This window comes from Athene noctua, chromosome 30 (genome assembly GCF_965140245.1).
Source record: "Athene noctua chromosome 30, bAthNoc1.hap1.1, whole genome shotgun sequence".
NCBI classification, from domain to species: domain Eukaryota; kingdom Metazoa; phylum Chordata; class Aves; order Strigiformes; family Strigidae; genus Athene; species Athene noctua.
The window spans coordinates 2430411-2456880 of NC_134066.1; the positions used below are offsets into that span (position 1 = coordinate 2430411).

Below are 26470 nucleotides of genomic sequence, written 5' to 3' on the forward strand. Positions count from 1 at the left end.
CCCCCTCCCCTGCTGCCACTTCACAGCCCCGCTCCTGGAATCGATTCGCACCGGGGGGGGGGTCCCCCCCGTGCGGCCACGCAGAGGGGGCAGCGGGGCCCTTACCCCCGCAGGGGGCACAAGCGCCGGCTCCTGCTGCCCCGTAGCGCGCAAGGGCCCTCAATCGGGGCACCCCCCCACACACCCCCACCCTCGGCGGGGCCCATCCAGCTTCTCCCACTCAGGACCCGAAGGGCTGAGCGGGGGGCGAGCTCCGGGTGTCGCCTCGCCGGAGGGCAGGATTGACCCGCAGGTTGTCGCAAGTCTCAACGGTTGCGGGCAGCGCCTTGAAATTATTTTTTCCTCTTAGAGTTTTGGTCCGATTTGTTCAACAAATGTGAATTTTGCTGCTCAGTTAAGACCAGCTTAAGCAAACCCGAGGCACAGGCGTGCTGGCCCGCACCTCACTGGGTCAACGCGTCGCACACCAAACAGCGACGCTGGTTCGATTTTGGTTTTAAACGAGTAAAATTAAACCCCCCCCAAAAAAATTTTAAAAAAAAAATCATTTCCCCTTTGCCACTTTGCCGCTTGTTGTCATTTTACAGAGGCGTGCGCGCGCGCGAGGGCGTCTCCTACAGCAGGTGGGGCGCAGCCTCGTGCTCGGCGCGGGGACGGGACTCGCTCCCACCTCCTGCCCCAGTTCTCCCCGTCTGTAACTGGGGCGGTCAGGCCCTACCTCACAGGGGTGTTGTGAGGCTCCGAACGCGCGACCGTAACGCAGGTACGAGCGTAACGCACCGAGACGGAGCCGGGCACCCGCGGGGCGACAGAAACGCGGCTACAACCACCCCAGCTCCTGCCGCCCCCCTCCATCGGGCCCAGAGCTCGTTCCCTTTGCGGAACCCGTCGCGCCCCACTTTGACTCTTTGGTTTTATTCTCTGTTCTGTCTCACCTGAAGGAAGGAGGAGGATGAAGCTGCCCGGGGGAGGGAGGAGGCGCGTGAGAAAAGAGCGGGCTGGGAGTTGGATGTCTGAACTTTGAGTTCCTTTGTACTGTACATCTGTTTACTTTGGAATTTGCAATAAAGAGGTTCGTCCATCTTGTTTTAACAACTTCTCCTGGCTGCCCTGTCATTCTGTTACCTCCGCCCGGCAGCAGCCGCCCGCCCAGCACCCCCAAGGGCCCCCACCCCCAGCTCAGCCCGGCCCCATGGCAGAGGCAGGACTCCCGCGGGGGCTTTACAAAGTCGGGCTGATGTGAAGAGCAAACATCCAGATCCTGCCCTGAAGGAGCACCCGGGCTCCAAACCTGGGAAGAAAAGTCACAGCGTCGAAACCCGCGCGGTCCCGACGCAAAGCTCACGGCGTATTTGGGCCAAGCTGCCTCAGGGGACGGATTCTGCCACAGCCCTCCGCTCGTGCTGCCTCGCCTTGGCCTCCCCCCACCATCACACACCGCTCCGGGGAGAGCTGCAGCCCCTGAGCAGCACCGTTGGCTGTCGGTGAGCCGTCCCTCCTTCCGCTCCAGAGTAAACACGGCCACGACTTCCAGCTCTACCACCACCAGACACACGGCACCCCCCCCAGCGCTGATCCCCGCCATCGGGATGCGTCGCAGCGTGGGAGGACGATGGCAGCTGGTGGCAAAACAGCTTTTCACCCCCCCGAGTGGTGACTCAACCCCCCCCCCCGGGGCCGGCAGCAGCACGAGGGGGTCGGTCACTGAGCCCTGAGCTTTGCCTACAGTCAGGAGCTGCCCCGAGAGGAGCATCTGTGCCAGGAACTGGCTGTGCCGGTGCAGTGGGTACAATTTCATTAAAAAAAAAAAAAAAAAAAAAAAAGGAAGTATTACATACACAGTTCACTGTTTCACTTGTCTTTTAAAGCCGCACTCGGGGTTATTTCTCCTTCCCTTCCTTCTCCAACACTTGCATGCCACTGCCAGCTGGTTGGATTGATGCAAGCCGGTTCTTGACACAAAATACAGGTTTTAATTCTAATTACAGGGATGCAGATGGCCGTAATCAGAGCCAAACGCTCTGGGTGTCATCCCCCCCCCCCCCCTTTTCATTGCCCTGGTTTGATTTCAGTGGCCGGGAGAGGCCACGGACACTCCAGGACAGCAGAGAGGCTGCAGCAGGGGCCTGGGGATGCCCCCCCTGGGCACAGCTGGAGGCGGCAGCATGACCTGGGACCTCCAGCTTTTGTGGGTTTAGGACCGTCACTGTCACACACAAAGAGCCAGCGGGCTCCGCGCACAAACAGCCCGATATTTACAGTTTTCCCAGCGCAGCAGCGGGTCACATCCTGCCCTCCCCAGCCCCACCAGCGACACAAACCCCACCCGAGCTTCCCTGTAACACACAGCCTGTGGCTTTTAGTTACTTCACAGAAGTTCTTTGGCTAAGAAACGGTGAGAAAAATCTAAACCCGCGGTAAGAGACAGACCAAGAAGGGAACGAAGCCCCCAGACCCTCAGCAGCTCGGTGGCCCCTCGGCACACCCAGCTCCTGACTTCAGGAAAGCCACGGTTGTCACCCACAACGGCTCCAAGCAGCACAAATCACCCCAACACCCAACTGGCCTTAGAATTCACCTCTCACCCGGGAACACTTAACCCCAGGCGCTGGCTTCGCATAAAAACCCAGCAGAGAGTCTGTGTCCCCTCCCTGCCTGGGACAGGGGGAGAGACCAGGGACTGGAGAGATCCCACCCTGGGGCACGGGGGGGGGTGGCCGAGGGGCTCTGCCCCTGCCAACGGGCCCTTTGGCATCCAGTGCCAACCGGGGACGTCCCAGCGCAGCCAGGTGGCACATCCAGCCCCCCCCCCGAGGCACGGACGGGGCCCTCCCCGCCCAGGAGAACACACGGGGCCGGTCCCTGGATCTCAGCCCCTCCACGAGGCTTTACTGGGTTTTTATTGGGTTTTGTTTTCCCTCCGGCACTTTCTGGAAGATGCTCCCGTTGGGGTGACGTCCCAGTTTCAGGCCATGTCCAAGCCCAGCGCCCAGCGGCAGGAGCACATGGTGGCCACGGTGAAGAGGACGGAGGCGAGGAAGCCCCCCAGGACGCCCGAGATGACGGGGCCGACCCAGCCCAGGGGGCTGCGGGTGTACGGGGGGGGCGGCCGCCTCTCGAAGCGCAGGTCCCCCAGGTCTCTGGCGGGGGCCCTCCTGTCCCGCACTGGGCCGTGCCGCCTGCTCCCCAGCAGCAGGGAGGAGGTGAGGCGCCGCACGGTGCGGCCGTACTCCTCCACGTTCCTTCGCAGCTCCAGGCTCCTGTCCTGGTTCAGGTTTTTCCCCAGCTCCCGGGCGACGTCGGGGCGACCGACTTGGCGGAGGCCACGGGCCAGTCGGTCCCAGGTCGTCACCTCTCCCGCCGTCTCCAGCCAGCTCTGTAGAACCTCCGAGCATCCCGCGGGGCCGCGGAGGTCCCGGCGGCGGCGGCGGTTGTAGGGCGGGATGGGGTTGTTCTCCTCGGAGAGTTGCTCCAGCTCCTGCTCCCCCAGGTCCAAGTCGGGCCCCTCCAGCTGCCTCCGGAGCCGGCGGCACTCGGAGGGGGACAGCAGCTCGGCAATTCGGCTCATGGTGTGACGGCCCACGTTGGCTGCCACCGTGTCCTCGCACCCACCACCCACCGCCAGCAAGAGCAGGAGGAGTCCCACGGGTGCCAACATCGCTCGGGTGCCCCTCGCCATCAGGGTGGCCTAGGAACGCTGACAGACCCCCCCCACCCACCCGCCCCAGTCTGACCTCACAAACCGGCGTGTTCCAGGGACACTCCTGTTTCCAAGCGCATCGTCCCGTGTCCCCCCCCCCCCAGCACTGAGCATCTCTGCCCCGCACCGGAGCACCCTGAGCCCGTGGGCCCCGGCTCGGTGGGGGCCGGGGCAGCTCCCGGCACCTTCGTAGGGGCGGGGATGGGGGGACGGCCGCTGCGCCCCGGGGTCGCCTCCACCAGCCTCTTCCATCGCCAAAAGCCCCGCGGCAGCAGCTCCCCTTTCCCTCCCCGAGGAGGGGGGCATGGAGCCCCCCCTCTCCCCGCCCCGCCGCTGGGAACCTGCTCTTCCCTCTCCCAACTCGATGGGGCTGAGTCGAGTTGAACCGAAATGTTTTTGCGGCGGGATCGGGCGAGGGCCCCGCAACCACGAGGTGGCAATGCAGCCCCGGCCACCAGCGCTCCCGCTTTGCCATCAGGGCGGAAAAAGCTGCGATTTCCCCGCATGTCCCCAAAGTCCCCCAGCGCGGAGCGTCCCGGGGCTGCGCCGGGACCGTCCCGGGTACCCGGGGCGGAGGAAGCAGCCAAAGAGCTGGAGAAGGAGCAAATTCCCCGGCCGGGACGTTTGCAGGGGCTTGTGTCACGGGGCTCCATCCTCCAGCGCTGCCTCCTGCCTCTCCCAGCTCCCATCCTTCCCCCAAGCATCCTCCAAAAATCAAAATTAAAAAAAAAAAAAAAAAAAAAGGCAAAGCCGGAGCCTGAGGGCCTCGTCCTGCCACGGGGATTTTTAAGACCCCGCTCAAGACACCCGTGATGCTCCAGGGGTGGGAAACCGCGGGCACCGCCGCTCCAAAGCGCATCCCGAGTCCCCGGGCTGGCTGACGGGGACGGAGGGACGGGCCCGAGAGCTCCTTCAGGAGCGTAAAGCAGGAGAAGGTGGGAAACCGCGGCCACAAAGGCCCAAAGCCACCGGGCAAACGCCCCCCGCCGGGGTGGGGTCTGGGGGTGAGGATGGGTCCTTCTCTCCCAGGCCAGGGCTCAGCCCCCCCCCCGACCCCGCTCCGTGGGGACTCACCGAATTTCCCAGGGTTTTCTGCCTCGTTGAGAGCCAAACCGGGACATCAGACAGGCTCAGAGCCGCCCAGCTTCCACATAACCCCCCCGGCTGCAAGTCCAGCATCAAACCCAAAAATCAATCCCGCGGGAACCAGCAGCCGTGGCAGCGGCTTCTCTAACGGGACCTTTTCTCCTCGATACCCTCAGACACGCAAACGCTGCTCCGCTCCCGCCACCACGCGAAGGGGGGGTCCCTTCTCCCCTCGCCAGCCCCGCCGGGAGGAGCAGCGCCCAGCGCACGGGCCCGGGTGGCTTTTCCCAGCCAAACTCTCTAATATTCAGTTTTGCACCGATGATGATTTTTTTTTTTCCCCCCTCTAAGTGCCAGATTTCAGGACTAACACCGTTGCCGCCACCCCTGGAAATGCTTCTCGCTGCCAAAAGAGCATCTCTTGGGGGGTTCCAGGGTGTCCCCAGGAGGGAACTGCTCGTGCTTGACCCTCCAGCCCGGCTGAGGAGGGATGGGGGACACCGGTGCCACCAGCCCTGAGTCCCCCCCAGGTTTGGGCTCCGATTCCACAAGTTTTGTGGATCAAGACTCCGGAAGGTCAGAGTCCAGCTGCAAATTCATTTGAACAACCCGAGGTGCCGGGGAGCAGCCGCCGCTCCTCTCTGTGCCAGCACGTCCCAGCTAGACCAGGCCTTGCAAAGCCCAGCTTTGTCCCGGGCTGCAGCAGGCAGAGCGTGGCTGGACGCGCTCATTCCCGGCGGGATATCGAGCTTGGACGGGGCCTGGGAGCAGGATCTGGGGAGTTGGGAACTGTCATTGTTCGGTTAATGGTTGGACTGGGCGATCGTTCCCAACCTAAACCATTTTGTGACGGGCACAGCGGCCCTCGCAGCAGGAGAGGAGCCAAGCTTCTCCCTCTGCTGGAGAAGGAGGAGGAGGAGGAGGGAGCCTTCCTCCCATTTTCCCAGCTCGTGACTCTGCAGCCCATCCACCAAGTAATTTATTCATAGCGCAGTAACCTCGGGGGTCCCGATAAAAGGCCGGAGCTGCCGCATTGTTCCGGATGCGCCAGCGCCAGCACAAAGGCTCCGGCACCTCCCGGCCACCAGCCAGGGATGCCACCACGTCCCCGCCCAGACTGGGGGGGCACAGGACCCAATTCCTCCCCCCCGAAACACCCTGAAAACGCTCCATTCATTGCCACAATGCTTTCTGCTCCGGGACACAGGGTCCCTCTCCAGCAGGCTGCCGCTCGCCTGCTATTGCTAATGAGCTTAACTCATTAACGGGGTCACCTGTAACGGGGGGGGGGAAGCCACAGGGACCCCCAGCACTGATGTTGCCGCTCTCGCCACTCCCCGACAGAGCAAAGCGCTCAGAAGCTGCCCCGGAGGGAGCGGATTTAACTGAATATTTCAGGATACAGAATTATCCAAGGATACAACTTCACACACGCAAAACAAAAAAAGAAACGGGGATGGGGCTGCCGCGAGCCCCCAGATAAACGGACGCTCCATAACTCGTGACGTGAAACTTTGAGGAACGACGGGAGTAATTCGGCCTCAAAAAAAAAAAAAAAAAAAAAAGCTGAAAATTCAACCCAACCAAAAGAAAACGAACCCGGGACCAAGCCCAGGCCAGCCCTGACACCACCCCACACCGCTCACAGGCCCCCCCACTCCTCACCCCCCCCTCCTCGTACCTGCAGGTGCTGGATGGGCCTCGCCAGCAGCAGCTGAACATGCCTCAGCCCCCCATGAGCGCCCCCAAACTGGCGGGGGGGCCTTTACAGCAGGAACCCCCCCACCTCCGGCAGCCCCTCCCAGTGCCCCTGCCCTAACCAGGGGAGGGGGCACAACTGGACCCCATCACCCCTAACGAGGGGAGGGGGCACACCTGGACCCCCCCCAGTGAGGGGAGGGCTACACCTGGACCCCCTCAACACCCCTAACAAGGAGTTTTCTTTCTCCAATACCCCCCAAACGCCCTTCCCCTACCCCCTGTCCCCTCAATTCCCCCCCTCAAGACCCCCCTTTTGTGCCAGAACCCCCCCAAGGGGCTAAAAAAACCGCAGGGGGGGGCTGGCAGAAGGTGCTGCAGGCTCAGCCGGGCGTTCAGGTAATCTCTTTAATACTGTGTAATACTTTTTTTTTTTTTTTTTTTAAAATACAGCATTTCTTGAGGTAGACCATTACAGCTCAAAAGCATTTCTTTTTCAGACATTAATAAGACATGAATTAAATATTTTCATGTACAATATGTTGCAAAATGAGGTAGAAATGGTTACAGAGAGTGTACAAAGTCAAATATGATAATAATAATAATAATAAAAAGTCTTCAGGAACCCAGTACCACTTTTTGGAGGAAGGGATTGGGGGGGGGCGCATCCGCCCCGGTAATGCCCTTTGCAGGCAGCTGCCTGCACGTCCCCGCGCACGCTCACATGGGAAACTGCAAAAAAAAAAGTGGGAAAAACACCCCAAAGCTGGCAGACGCCTCTCTCCTGCGATAGGGGGGGCAGGGGGGAGCCCCCACAAGCGGACCCTGAGGTTATGGGGGGGGGGGCTGCTCTGTGCAGCGGCCGGTGCTGGTGGAGCAGCTGCCTCCCCCGGGACAATATAGAGCTCTAAAAAACAAACAAACAAATTAATATTTTTTTAAATTGGGGGGGGGGGGGAAAAAAAAAATAAGCCAAGCCCACCGGGTGATAGGAAGCTGGGGGGGGGGTCAGGGGGCTGTGCAGGGGGTTCACGCAGTTTTGCACCCGATGGTGGTTGGCGGGGGGGGGTTAAGGGCTGTGTCCTGACCTCAGTGGCCACCACAGCCCGGCCCTGCTCGACTTATTTTTTGGGGGAAAAATTATTTTGCTCAATTTTGTGCCCCCCCCCCACCAGCCTCTGCCGGGGCTTCTCGGCGCTCAGAGGTGGCGACCGCGGTGAGAAGCCCAAAAATCCCTTATTTTGGGTGAAAAGGGAGCGCCACGCCCTCGCAGCGGCTTCGTCACCCCCGGCCCCATCCCCAGTGCAAAAATGACACCGGGAGGAGGATCCACACCCCCCCCCCAACCCTGGCCTGGCACAGGGGTGGGTGCCCCCCCCTCCCCGCACCCCTGCGCCCCAGGGAGATGCCGGGGGGGTGACGGACCCAGCCTGACCCAAAAAGTGGTGCTGGTGGCAGCTCCCAACCTACGGCACTAAGACTCTTTCCGTTGAAGACACGTTACTCCACCAAACGCTACAATAACAATGTCCAAAAAAAAAAAAATTTAAAATAAAATTATGGCATAATACACGTGAAAAGCACCCAAAATACATTCAACTTTCATCTTTGTAACAGCTTCAAGTTTTTTGTGGTTTTTTTTTTTTTTTTTTTTTTCCTTTTCTTTCTTCCTTTCTTCCTCCACCCCTTTTGGAAGCAAACGAACGAGGCAGCTCTGTCCCAGGTCTGAAAACTCTTAAAAAAATCTCTTTTTCCTTTTCTGAGAAGATAAAAAGAGTTTTTTAAAACACATTCTTTTTTTTTTTTTTTTCTGAGGTAATTCTTTTCCTGAGTAGTTAAAAAGAAAAAACAAAAAAATACTACATACCTTACAAAAATAAAATTAAAAAAAAAAATAAGTCTAGCATATTAAACAATCATCTACAGTATTTTACTCCAAAACCCCCTGGTTTTGTGTGTGTCCCCCCCCCCGCTCCCTCCCTCCCCGATCAAGGATATCGCCGCCGGGCTGGTCGTGCCACGTGCGAGGGGGCTGCTTTGCTCTGAAGACGCCCGAGGTATTTCTGGTAGGAACAACAAAAGCGATCAAACCAAAAAATAATAATTGAGCCTCTGGGTCGATGGGGGAGCTCGTGCATCCGACGCCGGGATCCCGGAGGCGCCTCCGGCCCCGCTCGCGGCATCGCTGGTCCAGGGACGGATGAACGGGAAAATAATAAATAGGTTATATCCTGAGTTCAGCGACGGCGCCCGAAAAACCTGGGAGAGGAAAAGCCCGGCTGAGTCCGGAATAGTGAAGAGGAGGTTTGTCGTGCTGCCGTCGGGGATCTCCAGGGGCCTCCCGTGTGTCGGGAGGAGGGGACCTGGCCCCGGCCCGGCTCTGGGGGAGCCCCAGAGCCCCCCCAGACCCCAGCACGGCCCCTCCGACCGCCACGTCCATCGGCCAAGTCCCCAAACCAGCCCCGGAGCCCCGGCGAAGGGTCCGTGGCCGCCCGGGCGCTCCCCGGCCGCCGCGCCGTCAGTGCCGGGTGCCGTAGAGTTTGTCCCACTCCAGGAACAAGTCCAGCTCCTTCTGGGAGGCGGCGGGGCGGACCTTGCAGAAGGCTTTCTCGAAGTCCTGGTAGGAGGTGGGTTGGATTTGGGCCGGCAAGCCGTGCAGCGTGGTGGCCCCGGCGTGCTGGCAGAGCTGGACCAGCTCGCTGCCCGAGAAGCTCTCGGTGTGCTGCACCAGGGAGGCCATCTCCCGCTCGCTCAGGCAGGAGCTCTGCTGAGCCAGGGCCTGGTGCAGGATCTGCCGCCGGGCCATGCTGTCCGGCGGGGAGATGTAGAACCTCTTGGCGAAGCGCCGGTGGGAAGCTTCGTCCATGCTGCCGGGCCGGGAGGTGGTCCCGATGATGACCACGTTCTGCTCGGATGAGGTAGCCACGTTGTCCAGGTAGGAGAGGAGCTGGGACTTGAGCTTGCTCACCTGGCTGCCGTCCTCGCCAGCCCGGGCCACCAGCAAGGACTCGGCCTCGGTGATGAGCACCACGGCGGGCTGCCGGCAGCTGGCCACGAAGAAGACAGTCTGCAGGATCTTCTCGGCTTCGGCTTTCCAGGTGGAGAGCAGGGTCGTCCCGCTGAGCTTCAGCAGGGTGGAGCCCAGCTGGGTGGAGATGCACCGGCTCAGCAGCGTCTTCCCCGTGCCGCGGGGACCGAAGAGGAGGATGGTCCGGGGCGGCCGGTTCGCCCCGGTGTAGGCGCCGGGACGCAGGATGGGCCACACCAGCTCCTCCTCGATGGTGGCCTTGACAGAGACCTGCCCGGCGACGTCCGTCCACTGCACGGGCGGCCCCCGCTCCACGATCTTGGTGTTCACCAGCTCCAAGACCAGGGGGTCAACGTTCTTGGGTTGCTCCTCCACCGTTGGGCTGCCGAAAACCGGCGCTTTGGGGGGCAGCCGCAGAGGGAAGGGGGGTCCCGGCTCGGCCGCCCGCTCCCCGTTGGCGAGGGGGGGGCTGAACTTCTCGAAGGGCTCCGCCGGCCGCAGCGGAGCGTCCCCGGCGCCGTAGGGTGGAGAGACCACACTCTTCATCGGCTGCCCGCCGTACTTTCCCGCGTGCTCCTCGGCGTTCCCGGCTCCCGCCGGCCGCTTCCCAGCCTTGAAGGCCACCTGGGGGGACTCGGCGCTGCCGCCGAAGCCGTTGCCCCGGCACTCGCCGTTGTCCGACATGGGGTAGGGGGACTTTGGCTGCTCGTAGCTGTATTTTCTATACCTGCTCTCCCCCTCGTCCTCCCCGCCGGAGAGGTCGAAAGCCTTCCTCTTCAGGGCGCCCGCCGCCTCGGTGCCCAGGGGCGGCACGGCCAGGGGGGCCAAACCGGCACCTTGGTAGCCGTAGGCGGGGACCCCGGGCGGGCGGGCGGCGGGCGGCGGGGCCGGGATGGGGGTGGGCGCCGCGATGCCGGAGGGCAGGTAGGAGGCGGAGGGATGAGGCGGGTGGATGGTCCCGTAGCCCGGCTGCGGCGGGTAGCTGCCGGCAGCGTAGTTGTACATGGGGCCGGAGGAGCCGTAGCCCGGCACCAGGGCAGGCGAGGGGTGCGGGGGCTGCAGGAGCCCCGAGCCGTGGAGGGCGGGGGGGTGCGGGGGGGGAAGCGCTGCCGTGGGCTGGGTGCAGTAGCTGGAGGGCAAGTAGGTGCCACCGTAGCCTGAGGGGTACTCCTGAGACGACCCGAGCCCGCCGGAGCCGGCGGCGGCTCCTCCGCAGGAGTTCCCGGGGTACATGGGATCGGCGAGGTTGGCGGACACCACGGGGGAGCCCCCGAGCCCGATGGCCCCGCCGGCGGGGGGGACGGCGGGCGGCACCACCCCCTTGGCGCTGGGGAGCCCATCGTGGAGGGGGGTCAGGGGGTAGGCGCCGTCGGAGCCGTGGGCCACCGGCCAGCTCTCCCCGTCCCCCTTCTGCCCGTTAACCGGCCCGAAGGCTCCATCCCCGTAGCCGCTCAGCGCCGGGCGCTCGTAGGGCGCGTCCAGCACCCCCGAGTACTTCTCGGCGTACCTCTTGAGGAGGTTGGAGGCCGTGAGCGCCGAGATGTCGTCGTTGGCCCAGGCGTAGTTGAAGCGCTGGCGGGTGCTGGGGTAGAGCTCGGACTTGTGGGCTGGCGAGGAGGTGGTGGAGGAGACGTCGAGGTGCTGCTCCGGCCACTGGTTCAGGGACTGGGCATGCTCTGGTGACCAGTGCATCTTCGACAGACCTGGGAGGGGGGGACAGGACAGGGGTGAGAGCAGCGCCGCGGGCACGAGCACCTCTCCACACTGAAAATCTCCAAAACCCGCCCTGGTGCCCACGTGGCGCCTCCCGACGGCGAGCGCCGGTTCTCCCTTACGCTCACGCTCTAAATTTTCCAGGCAAAAACCCACCGGTGCAAACACCCCCCTCGAGCAGCCGCCACCAGCTCAGGTTCTGCTGGTCACGTCGTCCAACAGGATAAAACTCTCAGGTTCTCACGCCAAGCCCCGGCGACGCCAACGGCGCATCCCCCAGCGCCGCGGTGCCAAGCGCCGGCACACGGAGCCGGAGCACAACCCTGCGCCGAGGTGGCTCGGCCGGTGACCCTTCACCCCCCCGCCATCGGGGGGGTACCGTGGGCTGTGCTTGGCCCCTCCAGAACAATTTCTCCAGCAAAGGGGATGACAGAAACACCACGGCTGCACCCGGACCCCCCCCGCCCTGCACCAGGGCTGCAACAGCAGCGGGTGGGAAATGCATCCCGGGGGGGGCTCTGCCGGGGGTCCCCGCTCACCCCACTGCGTCACCGTCCCCCCCAACATCTCCCCGTCACCCCACATCTCCCCAGGATGCCGAGGTCAGTGTCACCCTCTCTTCCTCCAGCCCCCAAACAGCGGGTGGCCCCCGAGCGCCCGCAGAGGGTGGTGGCAGCCCCGGCGCGGGTCCCCCCCGTCCCCCCTCCCCACCCAGCGCCTCGGGGGACAGCTAAAGTAGGAGCCGGGAGGGGACCTCGTGCCCCGTTCCCCCCGCCTCGCTCAGCCTTTAAGCCACTTTGTGACCACGGCACAATTAGATTACTTAATGCTTTAATTGACTTATATGGCATTTGTACTTCCACTTTGGATATCAAACTTACACAAGAGGATTTAAATGGCGGCTTTTGCGCGGCTTTATCCGGCATCCTCCCTGCATTTACTGGCCATTATTAAAGTGCTCCCGGTAGATAACTGCTCAGACAGAGCCGGCCACGACAGCCTGCGGGAAAGGGCCCTTTTTAATGAACACAAAGGAAGACGCTGCCCAAGAAACCTGCGCGCGGGCAGATCCTCCCCGAGCCGCACGCGGGGTCTGGCTGGGCGCAGAGGGATGGAGGGGACCCTTCCCTCTGCCTGCGAGCAAAAGGCACCGAGAAGCTATTAAAGGAAAGAAAAAAAAAAAAAAAAAAGAGGGTTTGGATGAGTCCGCGAGGAATAAAGATTTTTTTTAATTTTTTTTTTTTTTGCTTTTGTTTTGTAAAGCACCGGGAGTTTCCATCCTCGCGCGGAGCTCTGTGTGGAGCGTCACGGTACGGACCGCAGCTGCTTCTGGCCCCTAAAAAATACAGTTGGCAAGTCCCTGGGGCTCAGGGTAGGAGGAAAAGGGCTTGGGAGGTGGCCGGTTGCTCCGGCACCCACCACGGCACAGGGCACAGCAGGAACAAGGTGCCACCACCACGACCAGCAAATCCCCGTGGCATTTCCTGGCTGTTTCATAAACCGAGGAGCAGCCGCCCTCACCCACCACCCAGCAGCCCCCGGCCCAAGCTGCTCTGTGTCCGTTTTCTCTGGTGATGCGGCACCAGGAGCTGCATTTCCGAGGACAACACGCCCCGGGGACAGCCCCAAACCCTGCACGACGCCGGCCGCTCCTCCGAGGAGCGCCCAGCTTTTCCCTAGAGCTGGGATCGATACCAACGCCTGAAAACCCCCCACCTAAAAACTAAAAACCTGTGTCTACAGGTGATGGGAGCTGCTTTGCCAAGAGTCTGCACCAGGGTGGCCAACGCCGGAGCCCACCAGCACGGCGTGGGGGCCCCCCCCGGCCCCATCCCCGGGTCTTGGGGCGAAGTCGCTGCGTGACGAGGGGCTGGGGGGATGCCGGGGCTCTGCCCGAGCGCTGCTGCCACCAAAGCGAACCCGAAAGGATCGAGAAGCAAATCCGCCTCCATCCGAGCCCTTTAAAGACGAGACGCATTCGGGAGAAGAAAAGCCAAAACCCCCCGGAACGCCGCGTTGCACCCGGGAAAACCAGGGGGAGGGGGAGGGCCGGCGGGCAGGGAGAAGTTGTCAGGGGTTTGAAATGGGACGTGAATGAGGCGGCGGAGCGGGACAGATGTTTCAATGCTCCCCTTGGCAGTGTGAGAAAATTACTGTCCAGTGACCAAATGGCCGGGCCGGTTCCCACCCTCGCTGCTGCCCATTATCCCCAGTGCAAGACAAAGGCGGGCAGGGGGGGCTGGGCAGGGGAGAATCCTATTGTTCCCGCCTGCCCTAATTATGGAAATCTTGTTAATCTATTCAGCAGCGACTCTGAACTGGGCTTTTGTTCGGGGGCTTTTTAGCGGGGCGCACCGCCGAGGGTGTCCAACGGCTCGGCCTCGGGGATGGGGTGCGCTCCCTCCCGCCGCAGGCCCCCCCCTTCCCTGCCCCGGGGAAAAGCTCCGGCCGGGGGATTTCAGGCTGAGCCACGAGGCTGCGGGGACGCGGGGCTGCCCCCAGCAGCGTCCCGGCGCGGGCCGCCTTTGTTGGAGCACAGATACCTCGTGCACAGCCCTCGTGCGCCGGGCACACCGCGTCCGCTCGCCTGCGCGGGTGTTTTATACGCCCGTGTCCCAGCCCCGGGTACGCGCGCCCTTCGCTAACGCTGCTGAATAAAAACCCACGGCAAAACCTGCGCGGGGGAATACAGAGACAACCCGCAGGCAGCATCTGCTGATGGCGGCAGCAATCCAGCATCCCTGGGGGGATCGGGAGAGGGTTCGAACAGATTTGGAGGGCAAAGGAGAGGGAACGCGCAAGAGCGAACACGGTCAAGCTGAGGATGAGCTAAAGCCCGGGTTTAAATCTGGCCAAACTCCCCCGGGAAGAGGGACGGGCCCCGCAGGAGGTGACCCCGGAGGGAGCGAGCTGCTGGCTGTGCCTCGACGTCCCCTCGGACATCCCAGCGCCGGGACGGAGCCGCCGCCAAACTTCGGCTCCGGGTGCAGGGACGAGCTGAGGAGCCGCCGCGACGCTTCGCTCTTACCGCCCCTGCCTTGCTGGTTTAAACGTCGGCAGCTGCTTTTTCGGCAGAGCTTCCAGCTCGGAGGATTTATGCCTTTTTCAAAAGACGTCGAGCAGTTTCCTCATCCCCGCAGCGGCGCGGCCCGACGCGATCAGCTCCTCGGGCAGGGAGAGCCCGTCCCCCCTACCGGGGCCACCTGAGTTCCCGGGTTTGTAATTCCCTGATGGGCAAACTTTGAGCCCGGAGGGAGCAAATCCGGGTGCTGGGGGAGCCCCTTTTCACAGCCCAGCCTTCAGCAAGGCTTCTCACATCAGGGATGATGTGCGTGAGGGATCCCACAGATCACCTCTGTGCCGGGATTTGTAGCAGCTCCTGCAGGTGGGTCCCGGCTCGGGCCCCCACGGCGGGAAGGGGCCTCGCGCCGAGGCAGCTCCCGCACCGACAGCTCCGCCGCTGCGGCCGGACCCGCAGCACTCACACCCTTTTGCCCCACGCAGAGATGCTGCAGGTCTGGCAGCAGCCGCAGCGACGTCTTCAAGGATAAAGCTGGGAAAAAAACCGCAGGGGGAGAGAACAGACTTTCCCAAGTCTGCCCAGTGAAGGGGAGGCAGGGGAATGACCTTTTCTTTTTTTAAATGAGGCATTTCCTGACGATCTTTTCAGCTTTTCCTTGCCAGGAGCTCGTCCTGGCTGGGGTTCACCCCTGCTCCTAAGAGCAGCGTAGGCAAAGCGCAGTGGCATCACCACGAGTCAAATCACAGCTATAAATCAGAATTACAACCCATGCAGGTACCCCATTTACACTCACTGTGGACTTGGGGCTTGTGGCAATGTTTTGGAAATGCTTTAGCGTTAATGCTGTAGATGACAGCAACATTTCTGCATGTTGACACCCACATTCAAGCTCGATATCGCTTCTCTCTAGTGAATCCCTACGTGGCGGGTCCAGGGGTAGAGCTGGTCCCAAAGCCGGGACCAGGGCAAGGAGAGCACAAAGCCAGACTCAGACCCAAGGGCAATACCTGGCAGCATTTGCAAAGGGTGAGACCTTTCAACCACCCCCCAGCCCTCCCCTGCAGACCAAGGCCGGGCAAGCAATTTCTAGGCAGGCTGCCGGCGCGCAAACATGGGGTTTTCTGAGGCAAATTTGGGTTGTTTGGCCAATCCATCAGGGAGCTGCATTTCTTTGTCCGCCACATTCCCCGTCCCCTCCTAACTGGTGCCGACAAAGCGCAGGATGGTATTGCAATCAGAGCAGGGTCAATGTACATATGTTAAAAGGATTTAGGCTAAGTCCCACCGTGCCCTCTCCCCACCCCCAGCAGAAACAGCCTCCACCCCGTCCAGTGCGAGCCCAAGGCTCCAGCGTCCGCTCTGTCCACTCATATATCAAGTGCAGAGCAGCTGGACACCAGCACGGGCCGGGAGTGACCAACGGGCCATCGCCCATCTGTGCTGCTCCAGCACCCGGCCAGCAAATGAAAAATTAATACGGATCCGCTCAGCCTGGCAGCAGCTGAGCATCCCCCATCTGTCACGGCGAGAGGAGACACTCTCAGCTAAATGTCACCGGGAGGAAACTGTACATGGCGTGTGGCCTGGGAATCCCCAGATCAAGGGGATACGGCCATAAAATCCAGATATTATTAATAACGAGCTGAGGCAATTAGTGGATTTGAGGCATTTTGCTCCACTGTTCAATACAAGATGGACCGGAGAAAAAGAAGCAATAGAAGGGACCTTAAAAAAAGTGAAAATAATAAAAAAAATCAGCCTGTTTCTTGCTATTTATATTTCTCTTAACGTGACTTGTCCCCAGGTCTCCGGGACCACTCAGGCCTGCTGAGATCCAGGCTCGAGCCTTGCACCCACCCCCAGGAACACACGACAAACCCGCTGAACCGTTTGAGTCTAGAAACCGCTGGGAGGTGGGACGGCCCCGACCCTCCCCGCTCCTGCCACTCCACCAGCGCTTCCTCCAGTGCTTCAGACAGGAACGTTGATCCCAAAACATTAATTATCGCATTAATCCATCACCACCTTGCCCGCCGCCTGCCACGGGCGTGCTTCAGCACGTGCAGAACGCGGCTCCCTCCAACCACTCCCGGCCACGCTGCTGCTGTCGCTTCTCCTCCAGGGTCTCTCCTGCCCTGAACCCCCTCGCAGATGTTCCTTGGGGTGACATTCCAGCTGTGGTCTCCACCAGGACGCTGCTTGAAGGCCGGTTCTCAGGTGGGAAGGAGGTTTTTAGCAAGAGCATCGCTGAACATTCAGGTCGTCGAAGTCCACCGCCCCTCAAGGTCAACGCAGGTGCAGGAGAAACCTCGGTGTTGGGCAGAGAAGGGTGCTCAGCCCGCGGGTGCTGCTCAGATCCTCGTCTAGACTGAAGCCTGTCACCGAAATTTCATTCCTTGACGCCAGACGAGCTCCCCGGGGCCTGGGGTTGGACCCAGCCCGTTTTCGGAGGATTACATTGGAGAGGAAAATCCATTTCTAATCAGCAGAACCATTTCCCCAAACAGACGTGGCCTCATAAAAAGGTCGGGAGGTCAAACGGACTCCATTTGCATGCAATCTGCATAACAAGGGTGCTAAGCCAACCCCCAAGCTCCCAGTGCCACCACCCAGCCCCACACGGGGGCCACCTCCTCCTCCAGCCCCCCCCTGGAAACCCACCACGGGAACCACCTGCGGGGCTGCGGCTGCGCGGACGCACGCTCTCGGGGTCCGGGGGGGGCGTTGAGGGATGGTTTGAAGGCACCTTCCTCCCACCTCCACCTCCTCCTCCAGGAGCTGCTCGGCTGTCAGCAAACGGACGGGACCGGCTCTGGAAAGCTTCTCGTCCTCCTCGCTCCACTCGGAACCACTTGTTGAAACCCTCCAGGACCCACCGCATCCCCCCGAGAGGGACCGTCCGACCCCACCTGAGCCCAAAGAAGGATCTGGGGGGGCCCTTGTTCTGCTGATGGCTCCTGGCAGACCCTCGGCGACTCGCGATGCTCCGCGGTGGGGAGCCGGGGGGGGGGATGCCTGGGGGACGCCCCCCCGGGGTCTGCGCCGCGGCGGCACGAGGAGACGCAGAGGCAAAGCGTTACCGGACACAGGACCTGCTGCTGCACCCCGTGCTCCGATCCACACCCCTCTGTGGGTGGGGGGCTCTGCGAACCCCGATACACACAGAACCCCCAGAAAGCCGAAAACAATTTAAAAATTACATTTTTCCAAGAAGAAAGCGTTGCTGTTACGGTTCATCTTCCCGCAGGCGCTTGGATGAAGGTCAATAAATGCAAGAGATGCTCTGAGGCTCGGGGAGGGGCCCAGGGACCAGGCACCCCCCAGCCCTGCCCAAGCCCTCTCCTCTCAGGGTGTTTTTCCCGATGAAGCTCCAATAACGAGCTCCCCCGGGGGCAAAAGCCAAGGCAGGAGCCACCAGCCCCTGGTCTATCTTCTCCAATATCTGCCCTTGGGCCGGGGTCAGCGCCGGGGGCTGCGGCGGACGCGGGAACCAGGCTGCAGCAGGGAGATAATTTGCCCCGTGCACTGGAGCCTGTCGGCAGCGGCAGCAGCAACGCTCCAGCTCATCTCCTCCACGGAACGAATCAATCTTAATTAACTCTAATTCTGGGGAGCCTCCCAGCCCTATCCAGCACCGCACAACACGGTTGTATTTTCCGCCTCGGTGCCCTGCCAGGCAGCGCGCTCCACAGGGAATTGAGCAAAAACCTTCTCTTTTCCGTCATTTCTGCAGCTCCTTTCTCCCAGCCCCTGTGTGTTCCCCGCGGGATGACGGACCCCGTCCCCATCCCCTGACGGACCCCGTCCCCATCCCCTGACGGACCCCGTCCCCATCCCCTCTGGACCATCGTCCCTGCCCTGGGCACCCGCAGCCCCGCCGGAGCTGGGCTGGGGGAGGCCTCTCTCGGTGGCTTTTGTTTTCACAAGCCTTTTGACTCGCGGATTCTTTTTTAAACACCGCCTCAGCAGCCTGAAAAGCCGAGCTCCCTCCTGCACTCCATTCACTAATGGATTTTCCAGAAGTTCCCTTTTTTTGGCTTCTTTCTTTGCTGACACTGCTGCCCCCATCCAGGCCCGAGGCTGCGGGTCCCCTGTGCCGTACGCCTGCGCTTGCACGGACGGACGGACAGACTCTGACTTTGGGGACCCAGGCAGCCGCCCCTACAGCTCCCACCTTCTGCACCCTGAGAGCTTGCACCAAAACGTGGCTATTATAATCCAATTATAGTTATTTTTATATATAGAAGAGGGTGCCAAAGCATCAACCTGCCACGACAAGGCTGCTGCTCAAAAAAAAAAAAAAACCCACAACAGGTTGAAGAATAAAAAGGTGGGAATTCAGTCCAAAAATTCCCAGGGGTAACGGGTCCAGAATAAACCCAATGGCTGAAAGCTGCTCCACGCCGGGGAGGTGCTTCACCCCCAGCCCCTCGCAGCACCCTCGGGCATCGCCGGGAAATCGGGGAGAAGTTTGGTGCCGGGCTGGCTCCGCGCAGCCCGTGAGAGCCTATCGATCGGGGCAGCGCCGCTCCTGTCTCCTAGAGCTACTCCTACAGCAGAAATAATTCATTTTCCTCTCTTTTCAGCAGCCACTCATTAAAAAGTAATCACCTTGTAGGAGGAGGGTATGATCAGCCCAAGGTCAGAGCCGTAACGACGTTTGTTGTGGAGCGCGTACCTGGCTCGTGCTGAGCGGCCACGCCGTGACCCCCGCGACGGAACCGGCAGCTTCGGCCCCATGGCTGGGCCCTGCCCCGCTGCTCGGGTTGGTGGCGATTAAAATGGAAACAGAAATATCTTTCTACCAGCAGATATTCACTCTGTGAGTGCTGCCCGCCAGCGCCCGTGGCCGAGCACCCAGGTCACGCTGCACAGATGTTGCTCTCACCGACCCCCAGCATCCGCAGCGCCTAAGGGGGGAAATAGGAACAACGCCTCAAAAGGCATCTTTTAAACCACCAATAAATCTCCAAATCTCCAGCTCCCGGTTTATTTTTATGTTGTTGGTGCTTCAGTGCAGTTGCTAAAACCTGTTTTATCCAAGAAGCGGCAAAGCGTAGCGTGAAGAAGCGTCACCACGTCCCCCTCAGCGGCACAGGCAGCACCTCGGTGTGTTCTCAGGTTGCCAAAAACCCATCCCGGGGACAACGTCCTGCCCGTCGCCGTCACCCAGGGGGTCAGGCTGCAGCCCTGGGGCTTCCCAGGAGGGCGAGTGCGGGCTCAGAGCCGCCATCCCCTCCCTGCGGCACAGCCGGGGGCCGCCGGGTCCGGCCAAGCCCGACCTGCTCGCGGCACGTCGGCATTTCAGCAGATTTGTGTTTGCAACACGTGGCCCGATTCAGCGTTCGCGAGGAGGAGGAGGAGGAGGAGGATATCGCGGGGGGTCGGGAGGGCAGGATGGTGCCAGTCCCCGGGATTTGCCGATTCCAGACCCAGCTCCAGCAATGCCATGGGGGGAGGAAACCCCGGTCACACCCAGAGCGGGGACGCTGCCGCAGGGCGCTGCCACCTCCCCGTGCGGGGCTGGGCCAGCGAGGGAGCCCTGCGTCCCCATGATGACACCCGGGGCAGGGCACGTGGGACACCCCGAGCGGGGCGAGCAGCCCCCCCACCCCCGGCAGGACAAGCCCTTCAAAACACACTCAACCTCTCTAACCTCCCGCGCGCAGCGCAGCCTCGCAGCACGTCACCCCTGGCCTTTAATTACACATTTCTGCAGCCATTAGTCCTCTCACCATCAATTACACCCACATTATCCCGCTCCGGGAGGCAGCAGGACAGAGGGAGCGGAGTCAAGTGCTTTGGAGACTCTTTCCAAAGGAAAGCAACAGCCTCCGACGGGAACGTCGCTTCGGCGCGGCAGGGCCGGGGCAGCAGACAAAGCAGCCGGTCCCGCTGCTCTCAGGCCTCAAGCAACACCGAGAAAGATTAATCTCAGGGAGAGGACCCGGGCTCCAGCGTCCCCTGATGCCACGAGTCCCCTCCAGCTCGGTGCTGCTGCTGCACCTCTCCTCTATTTACACAGCAAATTCTTTGTGAGGAGCAGGCTCCTCTTCTGAGAGCGGCCGGGGCAGGGAGAGGGGTACTTATTCAGCTATTATTCAGGGGTTTTTTTATAGGCAAGACAAGTGTGGGTTAAAGTGCAATTTGTCTTGACATTAGTTTTCACTTTCTGGGGGGAAAAAAGAAAAAAAAAATAGTGGCTCTTTCATCTATTGAGGGGAAAACACTCGCCTGGGTACCACACCTCCATCAGCTGAGCATCCCACCCGGGAACACACCCCAGTATCCCACCCTGGAGCACACCCCACATCCCACCCGGCAATGTAACCCCACATCCCACCCTGGAGCACACCCCACATCCCACCCCAACATCCCGGTCCAGGACGGGGGCCCCGAGCACCACCACCAGCACACTGGCCGTGACGGCATCACTATCATTAAACAAACACGCCTGATTTTTCCACAATTGGGTTGACTGTCCTCGGGAGAAAGGAGCCGGGAAGAAAAACCTTTAATTTGCATCCTCCCCTGCTCTCAGCTCTAAGTCAGCAGCATCGGCAAGGCCTTGGCTGGGTTTATTAGGGCCCCCATAAAGATCAGGGGTTGCTGATAAGCGACCCGAGGCATGCACCGCTGCAGGAAAAATTGTGCTAGCGATCTGTACAATTTAACCAACATTAACTTCAGCTGATGACAGGCCACAAGGCCAGGAGAGAGATTTTACAACACCCTCGTTACACAGCAAAATAAACTTTGCTGTGGAGAACCGGTGCTGACTTTCAACTCTTGCTCCCATTAAGAGGAGACCCGAGCCCAGAGCTGCCGGGGCGCTGCCGACCCCGGGCCCGTCCGCAGCAGCAGCAGCATCCTCTGCAAATTGAAACTGGGGTTCACAGAGCAGAAAAAGCACCACGATGCTGCTCAGGGCTCAGCAGCACGAGGGAGGAAAGCGGGGAGAGCTCTCCTCACCCCCCCGGAGCACGGGAGCAAGCCAAGCCCAAAAGAAAATCCAACAGGAAAAATATACCAGAAGTGATTACGGCAACGAACTCGCGGCGGGAGAACCTTGCGAAGGAAAAAACTGTCTTTCAGAACTGGGAATTGCCCGGGCTGGCACTGGGATGAACTGGTTTATTCTCTGCCTGGCTGCTGATCCAGCAATGGGAATTTTCCTGCTTAACGCTAACCAAGTCTGGTTCAGTCCCAAGAGCTCCCTTCGATCAGGAGGTGGGTGCCACCGCCAGCACGTGTGTCCCCTGTGACCAGAGGGCCGGATGCCTGATGACACACGTGAGCGACCGAGCACCAGTAGCACCAGTAGCACCAGCACCAGCAACACCAGGGACAAGCATTCTGGAGGCAAAGCCCCACAGAGCTGCTAACGTGTGCATTAACCAGCCCCTCCACACCCCAAAAGGAAGAAAAACACTTTTATTTCCCGAAAAAGCTGCAAGAGAAGGACCTGCCCCACCAGCACCCGGGGCTGGGGGGAGGAAGGGAACGCGCCGAGCAAACGCGATGCTGGGAGTCGCGAGGCTCAGGCCTTCCTGCACGCTGCAAAATTCCAGCTGACATTTAACCAGATGCGCCGGGATCTGCCCCGGGATGACAAAAGGAGCCTCCCGCCAGCCCCTGTCACAGAGCGAAGCTCCGCTTCCAGCCGCCGGAGCTCCAAAAACGTCACTGGAAAGTGTTTACAACGGCACAAACGCAAGGGTCAGCGTCGCGCGAGGGTCGCTATCGCTTCTCTGGATGCATTCATGTCAGCTGCCGGGAAATTCCCTTCAGGAATCCTCGCTCAAAGCCGGTGCTCCCGCATCTGCTGGGACGGAGGGATTCCTCCTTCCCCACGCACAACCCGCCTCCTCCCAGCCCTAGGGACGGAAGCGGGGAGGCGCAGAACCCCCAAACCGTTAGAAAAGCAGAGGCAGACAGGAAGAAAGGAAAATATTTGGCTGTTTGCAGAAAAATCCGGAGGTGGCACTTCCACCCTCAGGAATATCTCCTCGACTAGGAGGATGCCAAAATAACGAATACGAATAAAAGTCCCGAGCGCGTGCAAACGGCGGTGAGACACGGCACGCGCTGCCAGACTCCTTCCAGGAATTTTTTTAACGACGCCAGAGATGCCGCCGTTACGGAGGGGACGATGCGACGCACAGAATCGTTTTATTCCCTCTGATCCGATCCGATCCCGGCCTCGGAGAAAGCTCCGGAGGCTTTTGTGTTTACCTCTTCCGCGGGGGAAGGAGGAGGTGAATTAAGTGCCCTGATGGCCACTCCCTTGGCCCAAGGTTAGGCCCTCGCATCTGTATTTGGGCACCCAAAAATAACAACCCTTTTTTTTTTTTTTCCCCCTTTTTCCCAGCAGCTACTGAAATCCCCCGGAGCGGAGGACGGACGCGGGGTGAGGGCTCACAACTTTCAGCCCAGCTGCTCAGGCGCTGCGATACCGGTCCGGGAGCAGCCTGAAGGAGGGATTTGGGAAAACCACGGCCCCTGCTTCTATCAGTCTGTACAAACACGCAAAGCAGCGTCGGGATGGTCTCCTGGACATCGACCTCCTCCCCAAATAAAGGCAAACGGAGCCTCAGCTGCTCCGGGGAGAAGCCGGTTGCTGGCCAGAGGCGTGAATCTCCGAAGGCAGACAGGCTGGTTTCTTCCACAACCGTGTTCTGTACTTCAGAGCACCCGGGGAAAGCCGCTTTGGAGATCTGTCAGCGTTTATTCTGTGTTTTAACTCGGGGGAATTAACTGCGACGGGACCCAGGAGGAGAGGTTGGGGGGTTACAGACCGCGTCGAACCGGCACCAACCCCAAGATGCTGTTAAAGCCCCAACCCCGACCTCAGAAGGGAGAAAAAGGCCGGGGGAAAGGGAGGGAGGAGAAAACACCGGCTCCAGATAAGCAATTGTTAACATGATCCATATGGTACACAACTTGCCTTTCTGTTTAACCAAAATGATAATGGCAAAAGGGAAGAATGCGGCGGGGGCTCCGCGGGAGAACAAAGGCGGCGGCGAAACCCTTCCCCGCTCCAGAGAAAACGAATTGTGAGCGGGGAGAGCCCGCGGCTGCTCCTCCCCGGGCCGAACAGCCCCGAAACCCACCCGGCTCGCTCCTTCTGCTCTGCAAAAGCTTTGCAGCTACGACACGGATCAGGGAGGGAAACTGCAGCTGTCAGCGAGAAAATGACCAAAAAAAAAAAAATCTGACAAGTATGAACAACAGGGAGGTTTTCATAATCAATAATAAACTTTAAATGGGAGCTGCGGCTCGGGACCAGCACTGATGTAAACACGGCGCCCACTCCTCTCAGATCTGGGATGAATTCAGCCCAGGGTGTTTATGTTATCGCAGGATCCCGCGGCTTTCCGAGGAACACAATACAGTACGTGCCATTCATTATCCCCGGCAGTCCCCCAAGAGAAAATGTCAACACACTTCTGCTAAAGAGAGCTAAAACAAATGTTTAATGTGATAAACAACTCCTGGGCCTCAGACCCCGCAGAAATGTTTAATTCAGAACCACCTCTAAGAACAAACAGGCGCCGGAGCCACACGCTGGCATCTCGGAAGGACAAACCCGGCGCCCTGTCATCGCCGGCCACGCGCCGGAGCAGGACCCGGGCAGCTCCCGGCCGGCGGGGAGGGCGCTGGGGGGGAAACCCGGGAGAAACCCCCCCCCGCGATTCCCACGCACGGAACCACTAAATCAACCCCGAGCCCTTCGCATTGTGCTCACGCACCCTCCACCAGCGCTCGAACTAAACGCCGCGCGCGCCCCGGTTCTCCTACGACGTCGGTTCAGCTCACTCGCACCCCGGAAATCTGTTTGTCCCCAAAGCGGGACCCAGTTAACGATCACGTTCGTTTTGGTGATCCCGGAGTGAAACCGGGCACGGTGCGACCCAGCGCACGGTGCCCCCGAAACCAGGAGGATTTCTGCTGGAAGACGCAGTATAAACCTATTTTCAAACCTTTCTGGGTTTTGTTTTTGTTTTTTTTTTTTTCCTAAGTGTCTTTTGTCCCCCAAGTGGGAAAAATAAAATAAAATAAAAGGGACCTTTCAGGCAAAGCTCCTTAATTAAAAATCGCCATCCGCTCCTCAACGCCAGGACTGTTTTGAAGACGAGCGCTCCGGCGTGCGCTTGACGTGCGACAGCGGCCGAGGGGAGCGAGCATTGTTCCTGGGCGATGGACGGACGGACGGACGGACGGACGGACGGACGGATGGATGAGCGGATGGAGGGATGGACAGACGGATGGACGGGTGGGTGGGTGGAGGGAGGGGTGGATGGATGGATGGATGGTTGGATGGATGGATGGATGGACGGATGGATGGATGGATGGACGGATGGACGGACGGTCCCCCCCACCGTGTGCACCCCTCCAGGGAGCGGCGGGGGCCGGGCACCCCCGGGGCTGCCCGCTGCGCCCCCCCCGCGGCGGGCTCATGTCACCTTTGCCCGGAGCCCCCTGCACCCTTTTTGGGGAAGGGAGGGAGGGGAAAGGGCGGGGGGGGGGAATGCCCCGACCCCAGGGAGGGGTTGGGTTACCGGGAGCACCAGCCCCCCCCCGCCCCCCGCCCTCCACACCCCCCCCCCTCCGCTGTGCCCGCAATCCGCCTGTTTTCTCCCCAAAACCGGGGCTCGGCGGGTGCGGGGCGGGCGGCAGCCGCCTCCGCCGGGAGCGGGGGACCCCCGGCAGCGCGGGGGGGGCCGCCCCCCCCCCGCCCGCGCCCCCCCCCGGCCCCCCCACTCACCTCCTCATGCCGGCGGGCCCTAGCGCAGCCCGGCAGCGGGCGGCCGAGCGGGGCCCCGCATCCTGCCGCTGCCCCCGGACAATGCGGGGCGGCCCGCGGGCGGCGGGGGCTGGGGCCGGCGCTGGGGCTGGGGCCGGGGCCGGGGCCGGGGTCCGGCCCCCACCCGCCGCCCACGGGCCCGCCCCCGCGGCGGGGCGGGGCGGAGCGGGGCGGGGGGGCGGGGGGAGGCGGGAGCGGCCCCGCTGCGGGGGGGGGGGGCTGGGGCCCGGCCGGGAGCCGCTGCGGCCCCGCTGCCCCCCGGCCCGCGCCGGCCCCGCACAAAGGCAGAGCGGGGGTGCGGGCAGGGGAGGAGCCCGGCACCCCGAGCCCCTGCCCCCCCGCATCCCGGGACCCCCGCATCCCGGTGTGCCCCGACCTCCTGCACCCCCACATCCCAGTGCACCCTGACCCCCTGCACCCCCACATCCCGGTACCCCCACATCCCGGTGTGCCCCGACCTCCTGCACCCCCACATCCCAGTGCACCCTGACCCCCTGCACCCCCACATCCCGGTACCCCCACATCCCAGTGCACCCCGACCTCCGCATCCCAGCACCCAAATACCCCAACCCCCTGCACCCCCACATCCCAGCACCCGTGTGCCCTGACCCCCTGCACCCCCACATCCCGGTACCTCCACATCCCAGTGCCCCCTGACCCCCTGCACCCCCACATCCCAGCACCCACACACCCCGACGCCCTGCACCCCAGCACCCATGTGCCCCTGGCACCCTCACACCCACCCCAGCCCCCTGTACCCCTGCCCCCCTCTACACCAGCCTCCAACACCCCCTGACCCCCGACCCCTGACCCCTGTACCCCAACTCCGGCCCTGCCCACACCCCCAGGACCCAGCTGCAGCCGGGGGGGAGCCCTGGGCTGGGTCCTCAGCTGCGCTCGGAGGAATCCCGAATACCTGGAATACTTTCCTACTATTAGTTTACCGTGCAAAAATAAAACAGTTGCCCCAAGGATACTGTGTCAGCGGGAGGGGCCCACAGGACAACCCCTTTATTAAGGCATTTTCCACCCCACCGAAATCTCTCCGGCCCCGCCTGGTCTCTGCTCAGCCCCGGGACCAGCCGGGCTGGAGCTGCGGGGGACACACTCCCTTCTCCAGGCCCCAAAATTCACCTTTTTGGGGGTTGGTTTGCACCAAGAACACCCCACAACCGCCTCGCCTCCGCTCCCCGACCCCCCCGTTTCGTTTGGTTTAACCAGCTCAGCTCTGCCCCGCCGTAATCGCATCACGGCGTTATTTCCCTCGCCCCGACGTTGTGTCATACCCCTCAGGGATTATGACACTTTTTTTTTTTTCTCTTCGGGAGCAGGCGAGCGTTGCCTGGTCTCGGGTGGGTCTTAGAGCTGCCGGCAGCCTTCACCTGCACCCCCCCTGACCCCCCCTGCAGCTCCACA

The 26470-nt window shown here is 61.3% G+C and overlaps 2 protein-coding genes across 2 annotated transcripts; both read right to left on the reverse strand.

Annotated features, from left to right (window-relative positions):
• Positions 1–2965: 2965 nt before the first annotated feature.
• Positions 2966–3679, reverse strand: TMDD1 (transmembrane and death domain 1). Its single transcript, XM_074929490.1, has one exon. The coding sequence runs from the start codon at positions 3677–3679 to the stop codon at positions 2966–2968; it is 714 nt and encodes a 237-aa protein (XP_074785591.1).
• A 4221-nt stretch (positions 3680–7900) lies between these two features.
• On the reverse strand, positions 7901–25106 carry FIGNL2 (fidgetin like 2). Its single transcript, XM_074929578.1, has 2 exons — positions 25016–25106; positions 7901–11215 (listed from the first exon to the last, which is right to left on the reverse strand). The coding sequence occupies exon 2, from the start codon at positions 11202–11204 to the stop codon at positions 9003–9005; it is 2202 nt and encodes a 733-aa protein (XP_074785679.1). The 5' UTR covers positions 11205–11215; positions 25016–25106; the 3' UTR covers positions 7901–9002.
• Between the last annotated feature and the right edge of the window lie 1364 nt (positions 25107–26470).